General features: G+C 37.7%; 1 protein-coding gene across 1 annotated transcript in view; it reads right to left on the bottom strand.

Annotated features, from left to right (window-relative positions):
* The window catches only part of HECTD2 (HECT domain E3 ubiquitin protein ligase 2), a gene marked incomplete at both ends in the record, with an annotated part of 33,713 nt that extends 15,697 nt beyond the window's left edge, over positions 1 to 18,016 (bottom strand). Inside the window, 9 exons of the mRNA XM_079536198.1 lie at positions 233 to 381; positions 1,765 to 1,874; positions 2,973 to 3,018; positions 4,108 to 4,172; positions 4,716 to 4,805; positions 5,533 to 5,635; positions 7,771 to 7,909; positions 12,976 to 13,105; positions 17,819 to 18,016. Of these exons, the coding sequence (XP_079392324.1) occupies positions 233 to 381; positions 1,765 to 1,874; positions 2,973 to 3,018; positions 4,108 to 4,172; positions 4,716 to 4,805; positions 5,533 to 5,635; positions 7,771 to 7,909; positions 12,976 to 13,105; positions 17,819 to 18,016 (1,030 nt within the window). The remainder of the gene's footprint in view (positions 1 to 232; positions 382 to 1,764; positions 1,875 to 2,972; positions 3,019 to 4,107; positions 4,173 to 4,715; positions 4,806 to 5,532; positions 5,636 to 7,770; positions 7,910 to 12,975; positions 13,106 to 17,818) is intronic.
* Positions 18,017 to 18,252: the final 236 nt, after the last annotated feature.

Raw genomic sequence — 18,252 nt, 5'->3', positions numbered from 1 at the left:
GACATCAATCAGCAACGTGCCCTCACAGCCCAGAAAGCCAAGTGTATCTCAGGCTGCATAAAAAAAAAGTGTGGCCACCAGGGTGAGGGAGGTGATCAAGCCTCTCTGGTGAGACCTGACCTGGAGTACTACATCAAAAAACACATGTATATGTATGTATATACACATATATACATACACATATATATTCACATACATACACATAAATACACAATTTAAGGAAGAAACCTACTAAATAAAGCCAGGACTTTGGTTGCTGATGGAATCCACCAGGTACATTTTACCATTGGTGGAAACTCTTCAGGTTTTGCAGGAAACAGACGTAAAGAAATAAATTGCAGCAACCTGTCCACTACCTGCTTGAATCTTCTCTGTGCGATCCTAAAACAAACATGCTGCAATTACTCTCATGTGATCACTGCCCACAATGAAGCCTATATTATTAGATTTCAATGTTATGTTCTGAAGAACAAAATCAAAATATCAAAATAAAATTCCAAATAGAAAGTTTGCAGAAGCATATTTTGAAATACTGGCATGCAGCAATACTCTTCAGTGCATCATTTAAACTTCTTTTTAATTTCTGTAATTTTAAAAAACTTTACAAAAGAATCAATACTTATTCTCCTCTTTTGCTGAGCAGAAGTGAACAATAAATCATTCCTTCACAACGCATTCTGGATAATAAAAGACCCTTACTTTTTGGTTTTGAGAAGCTTAGTCCTATTGAATCAACAGTGGAAAATACATCATGCACTTGTGACAATAGCACATGTAAAGTTATATGCTGCACAACTTCCAGAATACAGCAAAAACTTCACATATATGCATAGATGTAAGCAGATGTATCAAAGAATCATTTTGTAAACAAAAGCTGTTCTCTTCAATTGTTTCAGATTTCTAATAGATTTTTCTAAGAATATCAACATATCTTTTGCATCCTTAACCAAGACGGTTCACCTGGTTCATAAACACTGATCCAATTAAATAATAAATCACCAAAACTTTAAGCAAATCTGGACATATTTCAGGAGGAATGAGAGAAATATATGCATTTTCAACCTTGCAGAGAATATAATCTGTAATTAGCAGATTCCCCAGAAGGTAAACGTAAATACAATTATTATTATTATTATTTTTTAAACTCTAGACTGAAACTTTTGCACAGTCATAAGGAAGGTAACATACATACAAACTTAAAAGCCCCTCTTTGGGCAGTTACCTCCAAATGGCCAATGGCTGGGTGCTATCATTTAAATCTGATACCTTAGCTGTACTTTGTAACCATCTGCATTACACTATGAGCAAGGACTTGATTTAATTTGTGGTTTTCACATAATACAGGAAAGCTGTAGTATCTTTTGGAAATAATACAAGAGAAAACTTTATAGAAAGGAAGTCACAAAGATGTTTGTATTAATAATACAATCTAAGCAAGTATCTAGAACATGTACATTCATAATTTTTTTTTGCATAAGTTACATAAAAATAATTTACACAAGTTATTCTGAAATCAAAGCCTTTTGCATAAAGATGATAACTTTCATACATTTTTATATCTAGTTTGCATCTATAAATCAGTATCACTTAGTGGACTATGTCCAAATGTACTTCGAAAACAACAAAAACAATCTCTGTAGTCAATTAAGTTAACTTTAATTTATATATAATATAAAACAGTCAACATCAACGGAATTACAGTAACAATTGTAATCCTAAAAATTGAATTCTAAATTTTTTTAAACTTTTTAATTTTTTTTTTACTTTTTAGACCAGTGCACTAGGAAATGATGGTCAGCTTCTGTTAAGGCTGCTATCTGTCTTAGCAAGTGAGCATAGATGACATAAGTAGAAGTGTTACTAAATTGAGGATTCTGAAAAAGATTAAAAAAATGTGTTAGGTTAATAAACTGTATAAGAGGAAAGAAGTCATTAGGACTGTTTCTTGTTTTTGCCAATACAGTTATGTAGGACAATTATGCTGTGACAGTGGTAAAACTATAAAAAAAAATTATTTGCAACTTCTATTCAAGTGAAAAATACATAACATAACTTCTATACTGTAAAAGTATGTGGTCCTTTTTTTTTTGTGAGCGTGTGTTTTGAAAGAAAGCCCAAGGGTAACAGAGGCAGTATTCAACATATTATTTCTGGATTATCATTTACTGTTAAGCACAATTACACTCCTCTGCACAATGAGCTTTTAATTTCAGTAATAAAGATTCGCCTTTCTTTCCACACAATCCAAACTTATTTTCCCTCTTACATATGAGTTCAAATTCCAACTTTTCAGAAGTATTTATTCCACATAATTCACAACTAATACACCCGCCCCAAAGACAACGGCTACCATCTCCAGAAATTATAGAACTACCTGATTTTTTCAAGTAGCAACAGACAGATCTCTCATGTGAAGTGGTGTTATCTACACACGCATATCTTGAAGGGGAAATTTGGTATGAATGCAGAACAATTTTAGTAGGAAATTTCACTGATTAACACAAACAAGTCAGCAATGCAGTCAACAGACTGACGTAGACTAGTAGTAGACTGCTGGATAAATTGCAACACTAGAGAAAGTTACAGTAATACCAAAAATTGCACATACTGAAACTTCCTGGGAAGATCAGCATTGCAGCACCTCAACAAAGGAAATCTGACAATAAATTGGAAAATTGAACTCACAGAGACATTAGCCCTTTCAACATAGTGCTAGGAAACAATTACATGTCTAATGCTTCTTCGTTCATACTTCTAACGTACGCGGCCTTTACCCATTAGCTATCTGTCATTAAGTCATGCATACCCTATGCTTCTTCCAAATGTTAATATATTCTTATAATATTATATAAATAACAGGAAATTACATGTGAATTTTTTCAGTTATACTATCTTGTTTGCATAGTATACTGGTTTATAGATTAGGAATTGTGCAGACATGTACCTAAATAAAAATACTGCATTTTTCTTACCTGTAGAAGTATACAGTATGCTCTAAGATCATCTTTTGTCCGTGGTCTATGAATGAATGAAATAGTAAATGGAATATATATATATATATTCCATATATATATATATATATATATATATATATATATATGATATAGACATGATATAAAATATATACAGACTAATAGTCATGAAATCACACTAGGATTTAACTTTTTTTTGTCACTATGTGTTGAATACCATATTCAGGAGCTTCACTGCTCTCAGGAATTGAAAAGGACACTTGAAGACTGACTACTCTTTAAAGGCAGCTACCTGTTTTAGCATCTGTCTTTCACAGTACAGTAGAAGAAAGAACGAAAAATAGATTGAAAAGCAGATGTTCCAAAAGGGCACTCCATACTCATTATCAGTGATAACGCTCCAGAAGAGTTTGATTGCCCCATCTATGATATTTCTTGCTAGAATTCTCCACACATTTCTATCACTGCAGCCTCTCTGTTTCCTCTTGTTTATCTGCCTCAAGGACTTAATGTACCCACAAACACACATGTAGCAACAGCACAAAAACAGCAGGCAGTGCAGAGAAAGGAATAACTAAGGGCTGGGTCACTGATGAGTCACTACAAAGACCTGTCTCCTCCTATATCCTTTTTGAATCAAACTAGGCATTCCCACTTCTATTACTTCTTGTTAAAATCTTGCCCTCTCCATGCTTCCTGGCTAGCTCTTTCTCCATTCTGTACTGCCCTTCCAGTGCTGCGGCCACACAAATGATATTGCAGAATGAACTTCAGGTAAAGGCATTATCTAGGTTAAAGCCTGTTAGCTGAGGGCAGGGTGAACATGTTTTACTCTAGATAAACTACTTAATTCATCTTACAGCAGGGATGCCTGAAAGACAGCCCTGGCAAAAAGCAGCTGAGATTTTGTTGGGGTTTATGTGGCAAAGTCTGCCTCTCAGAGGTTCAGCATCAGCTTACAGAGCTTGGGTATATTTCAGCAGATTTGCCTCCCAAAAGGACACAAGCTCTCATGAGTCAAGTATGATATTTCAAAACAATTTCCTTCTTTGTCTAGAACAATAAAGTAAAAAACAAGAAGTATACCAATTGTAAGTGTTGAAACAGTACTAACGCAAACACTGATTACATTTACCCTTTCCATTCTTGTAGCAGACCATTAATTATTCCCTTTAGGACTGACTTCTGAACATCTTGAGGCTGTGGAGAAAGGAACAGGGGAAAAAAAAAAAAACAACACACTTGATCAAATTGTATATACTCTATAAAAGACACTGTACAAAAAAGCAAGCTTGTTTTTCTTGTAATTCAAACCAGATATAAAGTCTTTGACTATGGTGCTGAGCTCCTTTGTACCTTCCCTCCCAAGGCTTTCAAAACTTTAAAAATCAATTCAATATAATTCCTGTTCTGAGTTTATTAGGCACAGTATTTACTTTTTGCAACCCAGACCTCACATTTTCCTTATTTCCCATCAGTCACGTCTTATCTTTCAAACAGTCTTTGAGATCAACCACAGTATGAACTGCATAACTACTAACAAAAGTTTCCTCATCTTTTACTTGAATGGTTTTCATGACTCTATGGCAATTCACAAGGGATCATTTAAAGGATGTTTCTTCAGAAATCGTACCTATATCAAAAATTTTTCTTAGATAAATTGCTTCTTTGAAAATCTCTTTGCTGAAGAGACTGTTACAATGTTATCAAACACGAACTCTACTTCTACTCTCTTCTACTTACAGTATTTAATAAGGCATCATAGACAACATTCACAAATTTTGCATTGATTCCAGAGTCTTCAGTTGTATTAAATGGAGAATTGGCATCTTTCTGCAAGTTAGATAATACATGAAACATTTTGGTTTTGAAATATTTTGAATATGTCTTTAAAAATTAAATATCCAACAGTAAGTTAAAATGAAACACATACACACAACTATTTGTTTTCCTTATCAAAACATGAGAATCTAAGTCACTTTCGTTAATATGTGAAAGATGAAACTAAAGCATACTAATATTGCACACTGGCAGCTGTTCTATTTTAAAATCTAGGAGGATCTCAAATAATGAAAGCACAGAACATTATCCCATCTTTGCCGCAGATCCCTCATGAGACAAGAACAAGGTTGTAAGTATTCAATATTCATTAAGCAGCTGAGAGTTCATGGGTTATTTTACCTAGGTTTTTGTTTGTTTTTGTTTTTAAAAGGGCCAGAGAAGAACTTTATTTCTTGATTTTACCTGGACCTCTTTATTAGCTGCATAAGGTTGAATCTTTTTAAACTGTAGTTTCTGTAGGAAGCACTTTATGCAGCCACGGTGTCAGAACACAAACTAAACACAGGAATTTTAAAGCTTCACATTTGCTTGAAGTATACTTACATAAACTGGAATGAATAAATCAATGCCACAACAGATCATCTACTAAAGATGGTTAAGATGATGAGAAGATGATCTTAGTGGGTTTGAGTAACCAGCTGCAAGCCTTTAACTGAAGTTTAACTGCTTTGCAAATCCAAATCACTGTAACTACAGAATAATATTATGAGTTTTCCACCTTAAATGCAGCATTTATCTCCAGGAAAGAATCAAATGTTGTAGAATAAAACTCATGTACGGCCTTCCAATCTCCTGATGATTTTGCCTTTTCCATATCATCCCTAGAAAGAATGCATTAAAATATTAGTAATATAAGAGTTGAATCTTCCCAGTCCCTCAGACTTCAGACTGCACTATAACTCCATGGTTTTCTCACTCAGCACACTTACAGGCAGATAAGTATAATATCAGTACCTCCCCAACATCTTCCTTGTCATTGCACAATCATGGTATTGCAGGAGAACAAAAGCACAGTTTGCGTTTGATGTATCTGAGCAATGTCTCTTATTCAAAATGTTAATTCACAGTGTCACAGTTCAGTACATTAAGACAAATCATTAGCAGAACAGAATCATGCTGAAGAAACACTAACACGATAAAACTTCTGAGATTTACTTAAGTACATATGCTGCTCTTAAAGTAGTCAATTTCATTAACGCTGTAGTGAATCATCTCCCATTTTTAAAAAAAATTAATCTTTGTAGGGGACTCTACACATTTTTTGACAACAAAATCTGTATTTACCCTTGAAGTCATTTTAAAGTACAAATCTGAAGTAAAAATATGAAGAAATCAATGGGACATTAAAACAATTCTTCCTGAAAGAATGAAACTCTTAATAATTGCATCACAAGACGGCAATCAATAGATATAAAAATCTGAATGTGGAAAAAATCACAGCTCTTCAGAACACCTGAATGCCAGCTAAGGATTTTCCACCAAATAAGTACACTGACCAATAAACCAGCATTCCTATTCTTCACTGAATGCACAAAATTTCAAACACTGAAAAGAGCAATGAAACGTATATGCTCACATGCCTCCTAGAGCAACTGTGATTCTTTTTTTCCCCCACCTGTTAGAAAAACAGAAGAATCAAGCTTCTCCTTAGGAACACTTTTCCCTATTTTCTAGCTAAGGTTATCCTACCAGTAAAACACTCAAGGATATTACAGTATCACAACGCTGTTTTGTAGGTGCTAATGCTAAACAACAAATAAACAAGAAAGAAACACTCTGCCGATCAATGTAGACAAGTTCACGAAAGCAGGCAGAAGCCCCTAGTGCAAAAACTTTGTGCCACTGTTTTATTCATTAAGTTACGCCATTTCTGCAAGTGACAGCATTGATTTCATAATTTTGGTGCAGTGTCTTTATTCCCTTACATACAAAACAAACTGAGCAAAACCAGGTAAATTAGTGGTGCAGACCTGACATCAGGATGTCAGATTGTATTAGTTAAAAACAGTTCTGCTGGTTTCCCTGGGGACTTCCACAAGTCCAACTAAGCCAACCAAGCACCTTCTTCTGCACAGCATGACATTGCTGGAAGAAAGCGAACATAGATACAGTTTTGACTAAGGGTCTGTACTGAACTTGAACAAACAGAAGTGCAACTGGATGCTATTTCAACTCATTCTAATTTCCTTTTAGCTAAATCACATTTACAGGATAATAGCGTAAATATTGTCTTCACAGACTCTTAAAACTCTCCTTATTGAAGACAAAATATAGTACTTTCAATAGAGAAGTGCTTAAATAGCCTACATATACAACTGCTTAAAATAGTGGGCACAAAAGCAATGATATATGAATAAAAAGTTTCTGCCATAAACTTAATGCTGAAAATTAATGTTCTTTTAAGCATAATGCATAAATAAAGGTCACCTGTTGTTTTTTTTTTTTTTTTTTTTTTTTTTTTTTTTTTTTTTTTTTTTTTTTTTAAAGTTAGAATGTGTAGTCCACATAGTTATCCCTGCAGTCCTCAATCAAATACAATGTTACAAATTTAGATGTCATATGTGCATTGTTCTACGGAAGATTGAAAAAATGCTCAGGACACATCATAGCTGGCAGTTAAAAAAAAATACTTAGCGCTGAAGGGTATTTTCCAACCTATCATAAGTTGTATGTATTTGTTCTAAAGCCTAACACCTGTTAGAAACAGAAATTCCAACTCTGAAGTGCAGACTTTGCCAATTCTTGACCAGAACAGCAAGCTTATGCTAGAGAAATTCTTTTGGCAATTTTCACAGCAACAGTTATTCATCACACCATTACAGCTAACCTAACTACTTCTGCTATTAGACAGTCTTACTGAATTACTCCCTCAAGATGAACAAAAAACCAAGTGCATGAATTAGAACAAAAGTCAAAAGAAGTAAAGTTTACATTTAGGAACATCAATGAAACTTACTGAAAGTCTTTCACAGTCTTGGTTCGGATGGGAAGGGCACGTTGAGGAGGGACCGGTGCTTTGAGTTCTTGGGGCAGTGTATCTATAGAGATGCGCTGTTTTTGCCTAACATCGAGGCAAATAGGTGGTAGGTCTCTCACTTAATTAAAAAAAAAAAGCAAAAAATAATAAATACAAGACAATTATATACATAACAGTTAGCTAGCAAAACACAAATGAAGAGGAACTAGAGAAGAAAAACGAAAACTCATACTGGTTGATTATATTTCACTGAAGACCAGCTCATCCAAGTACTTTTTCTGCTCATCCCAGACAGGATGGAAACTTTCACTAATTGCAGTGAAATAAAATCATACACAAAAACCCCTCTATGTTGAGCCTGTAACTATATCTTTCTGAACAAAGTGCTCCCAATGCCAAGCGAGGAAGAAAAATCGGCCCCCTGACTCCTGCCTGGGGCCTTCAAAAAGAAGGGAGTTTTCACTACCGCATGAATGAACTGTTGGACCATGTGGCAAAAAATTATTTGTCCATTACAAAAACAAAGAAAATCACACTCGATTTTTCACAGTTAAGTTGCTAGCACATTGATTAAAAAAAAACCCAAAAACCTGAACAATCAGTCAGTGGTGTTCCAACTCATTATAAGGGAAAATAGCAAAATATTTTACTTTCAGAAGACAGACTAGTAATACATCTAGTGCTACACAACAGCACATCATACAAGAAAACTCAAGTCGAAATGTAGTTTCATTTTCACGAGTGCTGCAGAATTTTCATTTGCAGACACAGATGCTTGACCTTCTGAACATTAAGCCAAGTACTTTCTGAAGTCAGACTGATAACGAACGTGCCTATTCTGAATATTACATCCATATAAATCTATGATGAACTGCAGGTATGCAAGTTAAAACACAAAACAGAAAATCAAACGATGTCATGGAATCATAGATACCCAGGGCATTCCTGGAATATTTACTGCATGAAAGCCAAACTGAGCAGCCCACAACTGACAGCTATGGACCAAGAACATCAGCACTGCCATTGTATTTGATTCAAAAGTAACATACAAAATGCAACAGTAGCGTTTTCCAATATCTATAAAAATGTGAAACTTCACACTGAACAGATCATTTTCTTACAGAAAACAACAAGTTTTCTATAGTCATATATTATTTTAGCTAGAACTGACTGTAAATCATCTACAGCTTCTCAAAATAATGTTGGCAATAAATTAAATGGACTGTGCAAGTCTTCTGCACCTGTCAGAGAATTACTGCTGAAACAGTACTACATTTAAACATTTCTACTCGATAAATTTGGTTGTCTAATACTAAATTAATAATACTAAAACTAATATAGCAGCACTTTAATGAGGTCTTCCTCTTCTATTCCTTACTTAATTTTATCTGAAAACTCTGTACGGGGCTTACGTGGCAATGTTTTGATTGGGATGGGAGCGGCAGTAACAGCTTCTGTGAAAAGAACCCTGTGCTGCTCTCACACCTGACAAGGCCACGTCCAGACAGCTCCAAAATGGACCCACTGTTGGCTAAGGCAAAGCTGGCTGAGCTTCTGTGGCAGGCAAACCAAAGCTGGCTGCACTCCACGTGCACAGAAGTTCCCTGCTGCCCAGAAGATGCTAGAAGAGGCATCATGCAGAGCAGATCTCCACATGCAGCCTGAAGGAGGCTGCAGCACACAGAGTCCCAACACTGAGCAGGGCCAGGATAGAGCTTCAGCCTGAGGCACAGAGCCGTGCGGGAGCAGTGTTTGGAGAGCAGCAGAATCCATGAGAAATAGCCACAGTGCAGCAGCTTATGAATGGCTCTATCCTACTGGAGCAGAGAAATGCCATAAAGAAGGAGTAGAGACAAAGTGTAATGAATTGATCACAGTCTCTATCCCCCATCCTTCTGCACTGCTGTGTGGGAGGAGGTAGAGACTTGAGTTTGAAACTGAGCCTGGGAAGAAGGAGAGGTGGAAAAAAAAGTGGTTTGGGTTTAATCTCTCATGATCCTACTCCATTTTTAATAAGCAAAAAACCCAATTCTCCTCAGGTCAATCCCATTTTAAATGAGCTCCCTGTCCTTACCTTGACCCACAAGCTTTGTTTCTCACCTTATTTCCTCCTCATTTGCTTGAGCAGGGAGAGTCAGCACTTGGTAGGCACCTGGCAGTCAGCCAAGGTCAAACCACCACAAACATGAAAAACAGATTGGGATATCACGTACAACACAAACCCCCATTTTAATGCCAATGTCTTCTCAAATATCCTTATCTATGTTGTTTTTCTTTTTTTCCAGTGTGACTTACACTGCATATTTTAAAAGTATTTATATGAGTTAAGTCAAATATATTGAACCAAAATTCTCTAAGAATTGTCTAAGAACCCTCTAAGCCTTTTCTCTATAATTCCAAGAGTTTCTGTTTGGTTTTGTTTGCTTGTTTTTCTCCTTCTAGATTGATCAGGTTTTTTCATTTTTTTTTTTTTTTGTGTTTTTTTTTTTTTGGTTTTTTTGGTTTTTTTTTTTTTTTTCCTTACATGAGCTAACAAAACACCAAAGTAGTATCAGTACTCTACTGCCTACCCCATTTATCACAGCAGAGAAATATATGCTAGTAACATCCCCAAAGCACAAATGAGATTCCTTTCCCTCATGCTAATGATAGGGAAACTGTCAATGTCATTCAAATCAGATCAATGTTATTCATCAGATCAGAGCTGTTCTCACTCACAAGCATGGCTTTAATTACAGCTGCTGAACCCTGTCATCCTCACAGCTGAAATTTAAGACTACTAAAAGAAGAGTAGTAATACAACAACAGTGGACATGTACTCAATTAATTCAAGCCAAGGTGCCCAACAATCCCACTAAGTGCTAAGCTATTACAGATGGGCTGACTTACAAGAAACTAAGACTATGCATTATTTTTTCTATTCCAAGAAAAACAAGTCATTTTAATTTAACACTCATTCTGTCTTGTCAGTTTTTGAATGGACTAAACACTGAATTACAAACAGCTGAATACACCAAGGAAAATATTTCCTACATCTGCAGAAGAGACAATTGCTGACGGAAGCTGTTTCTCATTCCAGTAACTGAGGCTGCAGGTGCTAAGCCTGGTAAACTCCACTCTGACAGTGATGCAGTTTGCTTTGAAATACGCTGCTTAAGTTAGAAATACTAAAACTGTGTTTTAATAATACATTCAATAAATACTGTCAACTTCAGTGCATTTCACCATAATTCCAGTGCATTTGTAAATAGATTTACTTGCCTAACATCCAAAAATATTCATTAAGATCCATCAATTTAATTCCATTGAAGACAAACTTCAAACTTATATGTACTGAGTTGACAAACAGCAACAATTCCCTATTACAAGACAAGAACTCGTAATCATTTCTGGCTGCTTGCCCAGTCATGTTACTAAAAAGACTCAGCACTGTATGACTGCTTAGGAAACTATCAAAAATCAGTGAAGGAAATCTTGTTGATACAAAGGAGAATTGACTACTACACAAATCTAGGGTGAACGAATCTAAACCAGAGATATTTTTAGTGACCAACACAGCTACCAGCAGATTTTCCAAGTATTTATGAATTTCCTAAGTAGTTAAGGCAAACAAGACTTATTCACAATTGAAACATCAAAAAACTAAAAAAATCTAGTTCATATACAGATTTAAAAAAAAATAACAAAAAATATCTCTGTGGCAGCTATATAACAAACATAAGACCAGCTTTCATACTGTGTTTATCAACTTCAATTTATAAACACTTTTTTTTTCCCCCTGAGAAATAATATTTTTCTAACTCAGGCTTGAAGTACAATAATATGTGCACACATACACATCCAGAGGGAGAGAGCAGATGTACTAAAACAAAAATCCGTAACCAAGCATCACTCACAAATCCCAGATTACCAATAGAAGCACTCTAAACTGCGAGGGTTGTGTTGTTTCAATGTTACTTTTTTTCCCCCATGGAATACAAACATATGTCCTCAAATAATATTGAGTGGACCTTGGACAGTTAGACAAAGGAATCTATTTTCATACAGGCAGATTACCCTGATCCTGAAATCACCAGAACAAAATCATATTCAAACTCTCATTTACACGTAATTGCCTTTTTTGTTTCAGTGATTTCCTCCCCTCTTTTCTGCCTTTTTTTAAAATAAAGTAGGAAGCACCTTCTTAGTGCATGACAAGTAACTGAAAAGAAGTCCTGCACTGACTTTTACATTTGCAGAACAGCCAGCAATGACATCAGTATTGCTTTATTAAGGAAACCAATTCTCCAAGTTAAGTCAATGTCCACTGTTTTGTTTCTAATTCATACTACTTAGATCTTTTAATTAGCACTATGCCTTTCTTTCTAGCCTCAAATACACTAAGAGCTGTAAAGACATAGGGAATCATAGAATACTAAGGAACCTGCTCGCAGGCAAGGTCAGCTACACAGAACAAAATGTGACAAATGCTTATACAGGCTTTTATCAAAAGTCTGAAATTACTGGAACTCCATAACCTGTTACCCTCAAAAAACACTTCAACAGTGAAATACATTTGCTATTAAAAATATCAAGTCTAACTATAATGTGACCTCATCAGGCTCTGTGATTCTAATTCCGAAGACTGAAGATACAGCTCCACACAATATCTCTCCATTGATTATCTTTACCTCATCACAGCACAGCAATATTCCTTCTCACCTATGAAGTTCTTCAGAAAACACCATTCTTTGCCTGTAAGTTTTATATCATGTTATCACTGGCCTTCATCTTCACTGAAGAACAGCAGGTCTCTTCCAACACAAAAGTGTTGTGCATGTCTCATTACTGCCATACTGCAGATTCAGTTAGAAAAATCTCTGTGAAGTTTGACAATTTCTAGAAAAACGTGCTATGTGACTGCAGTTACACAACAGTATCTGGAAATGCAGTTCTGAATCTGCAGCTTTCACATTTCAGATGATTATTTCATTCCCCAGGTCTGTTAGTCGTTCTTTTCCCACTCATCTCAACTGAGGATGGACAACCATAATGATTTACTGACTAAACAATGTAAAACACACTAAAATATAATGAAACCTAGATTTCTGGGTTTCTTGGCACTAGTGCAATAGAAATATTGGTGGAATGCTCAGCACCTTCTTAAACTGATGACTAAGTAACATAAGGCTTTTATTCTCTTACCATTTTTGATGCTCGGTATAACAGGCTGTGTGGGTGAATTTCTGTTTCCGGTGCCTTCTTTCTTTTGGTTGATAGTTGTGATGAAATTGCTGAAAGTAGAAAACTGATTTTTTGCTCCTCTTTCCAATCCCTGTAATTAAGATGACAGTATGCTATAAAGGGATAGAACATTTCTAACTAATTCTATCTTTCTCACTGCAGACAGCTCAGTTTGAACAGATGCAAGTGTCACACATTCCTTTTTCAAAGGAAACCTTATACAGTTTAGACAAACTTCCCCAGATTCGAGATTGGAGACAAAAATTCTATGCAGACTAATAAAATTTAACTACTGACTATCTGATAAAAACACCTGATTCGAAGTTCTCAGCACCAGTTGCCAGTAAGAAATGCTATCCAACAAACATTTACTTAACACAATGCTAAAAAAATCTGCTTAATATCTGCACCTCCTGCCACAAGACAGTCTGCTTAAGCTTTTGCTAAGAAATGCTGGGTGCTGCTGTGTTTTAAGAGTGAACAGAAATGAAGTAACACAACAGACTTTTAAAAGATTGTGCCAATCAGCCTGTCGGACACCAAGCGCCAATAGTCACCACATGACTAGACAGATTTCTTTACATTTAGATATAGTCATTTACTTCAAAAAATTTGCAACACACGGGGAAGGTAGAAGGCTTGTCCAAAATAAGTAACATAGCAGAACTTTTCATTTGTATCTCAGCTCCAAGTCATCAGCTGATGTCTAGTAAAGTAGATCTACATAAAAAAACAAACACAATCTTCTTGCACATCGTGATTTTCAGCCTCATTTAAAGAGCCTAAACATGCATTGGTAAACGTAAAGATTCATTTGATCATTATGTGGTATCTGTTCTCTCAGTGACAAAAAATATTTTCATGCAGATCAAAACTGCAATTCTACAAAGTAGAACAGAAATTCCAGAACAATTCACATATATTTTAAAAACCCATACATTTCCCTTTCCTCTTTAAAGAAATGATTTTTGACTTAAGACATGCAGCCAGAGCTCTGAGGAAAGTACTTCACTTCCACCACAACATCCTGAAACACCAACAGGAGGGTAATAATGCAGCCTATAAACCTGCCACACTGTGGTGTGTGCACATTGGTACACTGCCAGGAATTTTAAATAACTGTAAAATGAGCTATTTTTCCATGGCTTATAACTCAGCAAATTACAAATCTGAGCAATCAGCAGGATTTCTGGCTTAAAAAATTAGAAACTTTCAGTTTCTAGCTCCAAATTCCTGATATGCAACAAATGTACAAACATAAAATGCAATTATCAGTATTTTCACATTACCTGTTTTTAATTTATTATTCTATAAACTTCAAAATATCATTAAGATGGCTATTAAAACTTCTCTGGGATGTGGCTGGAAAAGCCTCCACCCTGGATAAACACAGCAAGATGTGACTGCGTGAGAAAGGACTTTCAAAACAAATCCAGTTCTGAGGTTAATCTGCTGGGTCACAAAATGTATGCTCTATGGGGAAAACATTCTGGATTTTTGATTAGTCCAAATATTATCAGTAAGGAATAGGTAAATAACAATAACAGAGCTCTTATGAAGTAAGCTATTGTGACAGATGTTTTGACTGACGTAACTTTCCCTCAGCTCTCTAGGTTTTACTCCAGCCCCACCATTGCAATAGTATAGTTGAGAAGTTATGTTAAAAGGATTTGCTTAATGCCACCGTCCCAAGAAGCAATCAGAAAAAAAAGATCTCGCGCTATTCAGCTCCATTGTCCTGCTCCAAGTGCAGTTGCAACAACGTTACACTATTTGGAGAAAAGTTTTATGGAAAGCCCTGGAGGAATACTGGGGAGCTACATGCTCATTAAAGACTATCACTGACATCTCCTGGGAGAGTAATGTAGGACAAGTATGCAGCACTGTGCCATATTTATAAAATTCTGTAGGAGGTCAATGAGCCTCTAGAGCCTAAGACACTGCACACACTGCCATCAGACAACCGAACCCCCACATAAGGAGCAAGTATGCTCAGAGGAAGTAAGTTGATCAAAGTGATCTTTAATCCTCCTTTATAAGAGCATATTAATAACTCACAACACTGTTGGATTCTTCGTAGAATTTTTCAGAAGCGTCAAGTCTTTCACGAGGCCAGAGAGGTACCAGTCTTTCTACCTTATAAATCTATGTTTTTCATCATTAAAATTAAATCAGACAGTGAAAACAAGTCAAACTGTTTGTGAAGAACGGGCACAGAGTTCCTCCGGATAGTAAAGAGCATCTAGAAGAGTTTCCTGAACTCCTTGTTCTTCAGCTCTAACTTAGCTCACTCACTCTACACACATGGCAGGCTGTGCAAGAACATATGGAGGGCACTTAGATTACCCAAAAGCAGCTGCCAGCACAACAGCCTGCTCAAGTATTGAAGTTTTCCCTTCCTTTTATATCTTGAGAGGTGTAACATAGGAACGCTTTTGCCTTACAGAAACGTCTACTTGCTTCTGCTTACAAGAGGGCAAGCTTTTAAAATTTCCACATTTCTTTTCAGAAACTGACATCCAAGCCTTATGCCCTGTTCAACCCATAAGAAAAACTTTGATGTGCTGCAGGAACACATTAATTTATTCATGGAGTACTTTAATCTCCACAAGATTCCTTAGAAAGCAAAAGAAAGACACCCTCAAAGGTCATCCTCTTTCAATAACTCCACATGGTCCTCAGCTGGAAACGAATGACAATATCAGCAGTCACCCAAACACTTGATTACAACTTGCAGTCAGATGTGACAACTTGCCCCATATGGGACATCTTTCACAAACGTGCTCATCTAAGAAAAAGGATACTACTGTTTTCTGTTGACTTCCTCAAATTCTAACCTTTTCCACAACTACTGTGGAGACCAGAAACTGTTTAAAAGATGTGTCATGCCTTCATGCTGCCTTCTAGGAAGCTTTAGTCATGGCATATCAGTTGCACAATCGATGGTGGTTCTCGAACACATCGAAGAAAATGTCAGTTACACAAATAACTTGGGGAGGTGTTCTGAGCAAGGACATCTGAGGCTCACTCATCACATAGAGACTAGGTAAGTCATCATACAATGGCTGTCAACTGAGAAATAACAGGCAGAGAAAATGAGAAAATATATGTCATCTGGAGTATCATTATGATTATACCAGGCCTTTGTTTCCAAAGGAGATAAATTTCAATGAAAAAAAATAACAACAAGGGAATTTATAAGTATTTTTTAAGACAGTAATTTCCCCCCTTCTGTCACCATATCAAACTACAAACTTTTCTACAGCTTAATGAAGAAGATGGAAGTGAGAAAATGTCTATCTTTAAAAGTGCTGGAGATAATCTAATTAAGTGGTGCTCATTTTTGATGTTCAAGCAGAACGTTTAAAACATGATCTTAACAACATACTCTCCAGATCCTGAATTTATATGCGTAGCTTGGTCAGGACAAGGGCTAAGCACACCAACCATCCGATATCTGCTTTTCTGCAGCCAATAAAGGTCTTGCAAAAGCATATTCCCTATTTGGTACATTTGGATCAAAGACTGCATTCTGTCGCACAGAGAAATCCAGGGCTATAGAAAGACCCATTACATTTCCCCCCAAAAATTCTCCCCCTGTAGCACACATTATAATCTCTGTAAATTCAGAACCCATGTACATCTGACAGTGCATGCTGGATTGAGCTCTGCAGCAGTCAGCTCAGCCCACAGGCAGCAGCACAGAGATGCACACAGGACATCTAGCTGCAAACAAGATTTCTTTCCTGATTCTTTAGGGCAGCAGAAAATCTACATGGCAGACTAGCTGCACATATTTCTCATTCCTTAAGATAAGCCTGACACATTTTAGAGCATCGCTGGCATCTTTATTCTACAGGACTGGCATTTGCCAGTCATTTCAGAGTCTGAAATTGATGTTTTCAGAGGTGTAGATCACTCCTGGGTACTTGTTCATCACAGACTTCTCCCAAATCCCTATCTGAATCACAACAACAAACACATTCTCCCGAATTCTGACAGATTTGCAAAGCTGGAACATTGTAGGCAAAACACAAATTGAAAATTGCTCAAAGGAGTTTGCAGTTTGCCTACAATCACTTGGTTTAACATTACAATTATTTCATGACAGTCATAACCACTAGACACTCAATCACTTAGACTCAAATTATATATAAAGATAATTTCGAGTTAATCAGATACTCCTCAGAACCATTCAATTAAGTCTCATAACCGTATTACGGTGGGCTGGGTGACGTTCTGGGGTGGGACTGAATTTGCAGCTTTCACGTGGAGCTACAGACAACGAGCAACTTACGCCAGGAAAAACGTATGTTTCATAACGCCGGGCAGCCAGCAGAAAGTAACTCATAGCTCAAAGACGGAAGATCTCGAATAAGGTTTCCGAAATGGAATTATCCCAGCAAAGAGCTCTCTCACGGCTTTTTTCCTACCTGTATGAAGTCATTCATTGGATACAGCGTAGAAAACGGAAAACGTAACAAAAAGTTAAAAATACCGAGGCATTTTCCAGGAGGTTCTCTCGCCGTAAGCGCATGAAAAGCGGACACCCTCCACCCCCAACCTCCCCGAGCAGCGCTGCGGAGCCCCAGCCATGACTAACCCGGGAGCAGACCGCTGTAAAACGTTACAGAACTATAAGCAGATGGAGCCTTTCTAGCTTCGTTATGTCACTGCTGACAGACACAAGCGTTATTTTTAAGAAACTTGACTGAAAGCCGTCCAGCGGAGCAGAGCACAGAAGAAGCCGCTCGCAGCGCCCCGCGGAGCGACCCCGACCCGCCCCCGCCGGGCCCCGACCTACCCCGGCCGCCGCGCCGCACGCCGCTGGGATGGCCGGCAGCTCGTCTCGCTCCTTCTCCCCTTCTTCCTCCTCTTCTTCCTCATCTTCGCCGTCCTCCTCGGCCGCCGGCGGAGCCGCGCTGCCCTGTTCTTGCTCCAGCTCCGCGCCGGGAGGCAGGCCGGCGGCAGCCGCGGCCGCGGGCGGGCTCTGCAGCGACATGGCCCCGCTGCCCTCACGGCAGCCCCCAAGCGCCTGCCGGCACCCGGACCCCGCGCCCTCGCCTCTCCCTACGGCCGCCGAAGAGCCTCGCCGGCACCCTCGGCGCCGCCGTTCCGCCGTAATGCAGCAAAGGAGCTGCTCCCGGACGCCCGGACACCCCCGCACGGCGGGGCGGAGCGCTGCCCTACCGCCCTCACCGCGGCCCGGCGAGGAGGGGCAGCGCGGGACGGAGAGGC

Source organism: Tetrao urogallus (assembly GCF_951394365.1).
Source record: "Tetrao urogallus genome assembly, chromosome: 5".
NCBI lineage: Eukaryota > Metazoa > Chordata > Aves > Galliformes > Phasianidae > Tetrao > Tetrao urogallus.
Note: the sequence above shows the minus strand (reverse complement) of the source record. Positions and strands in the feature narration are given on the sequence as shown.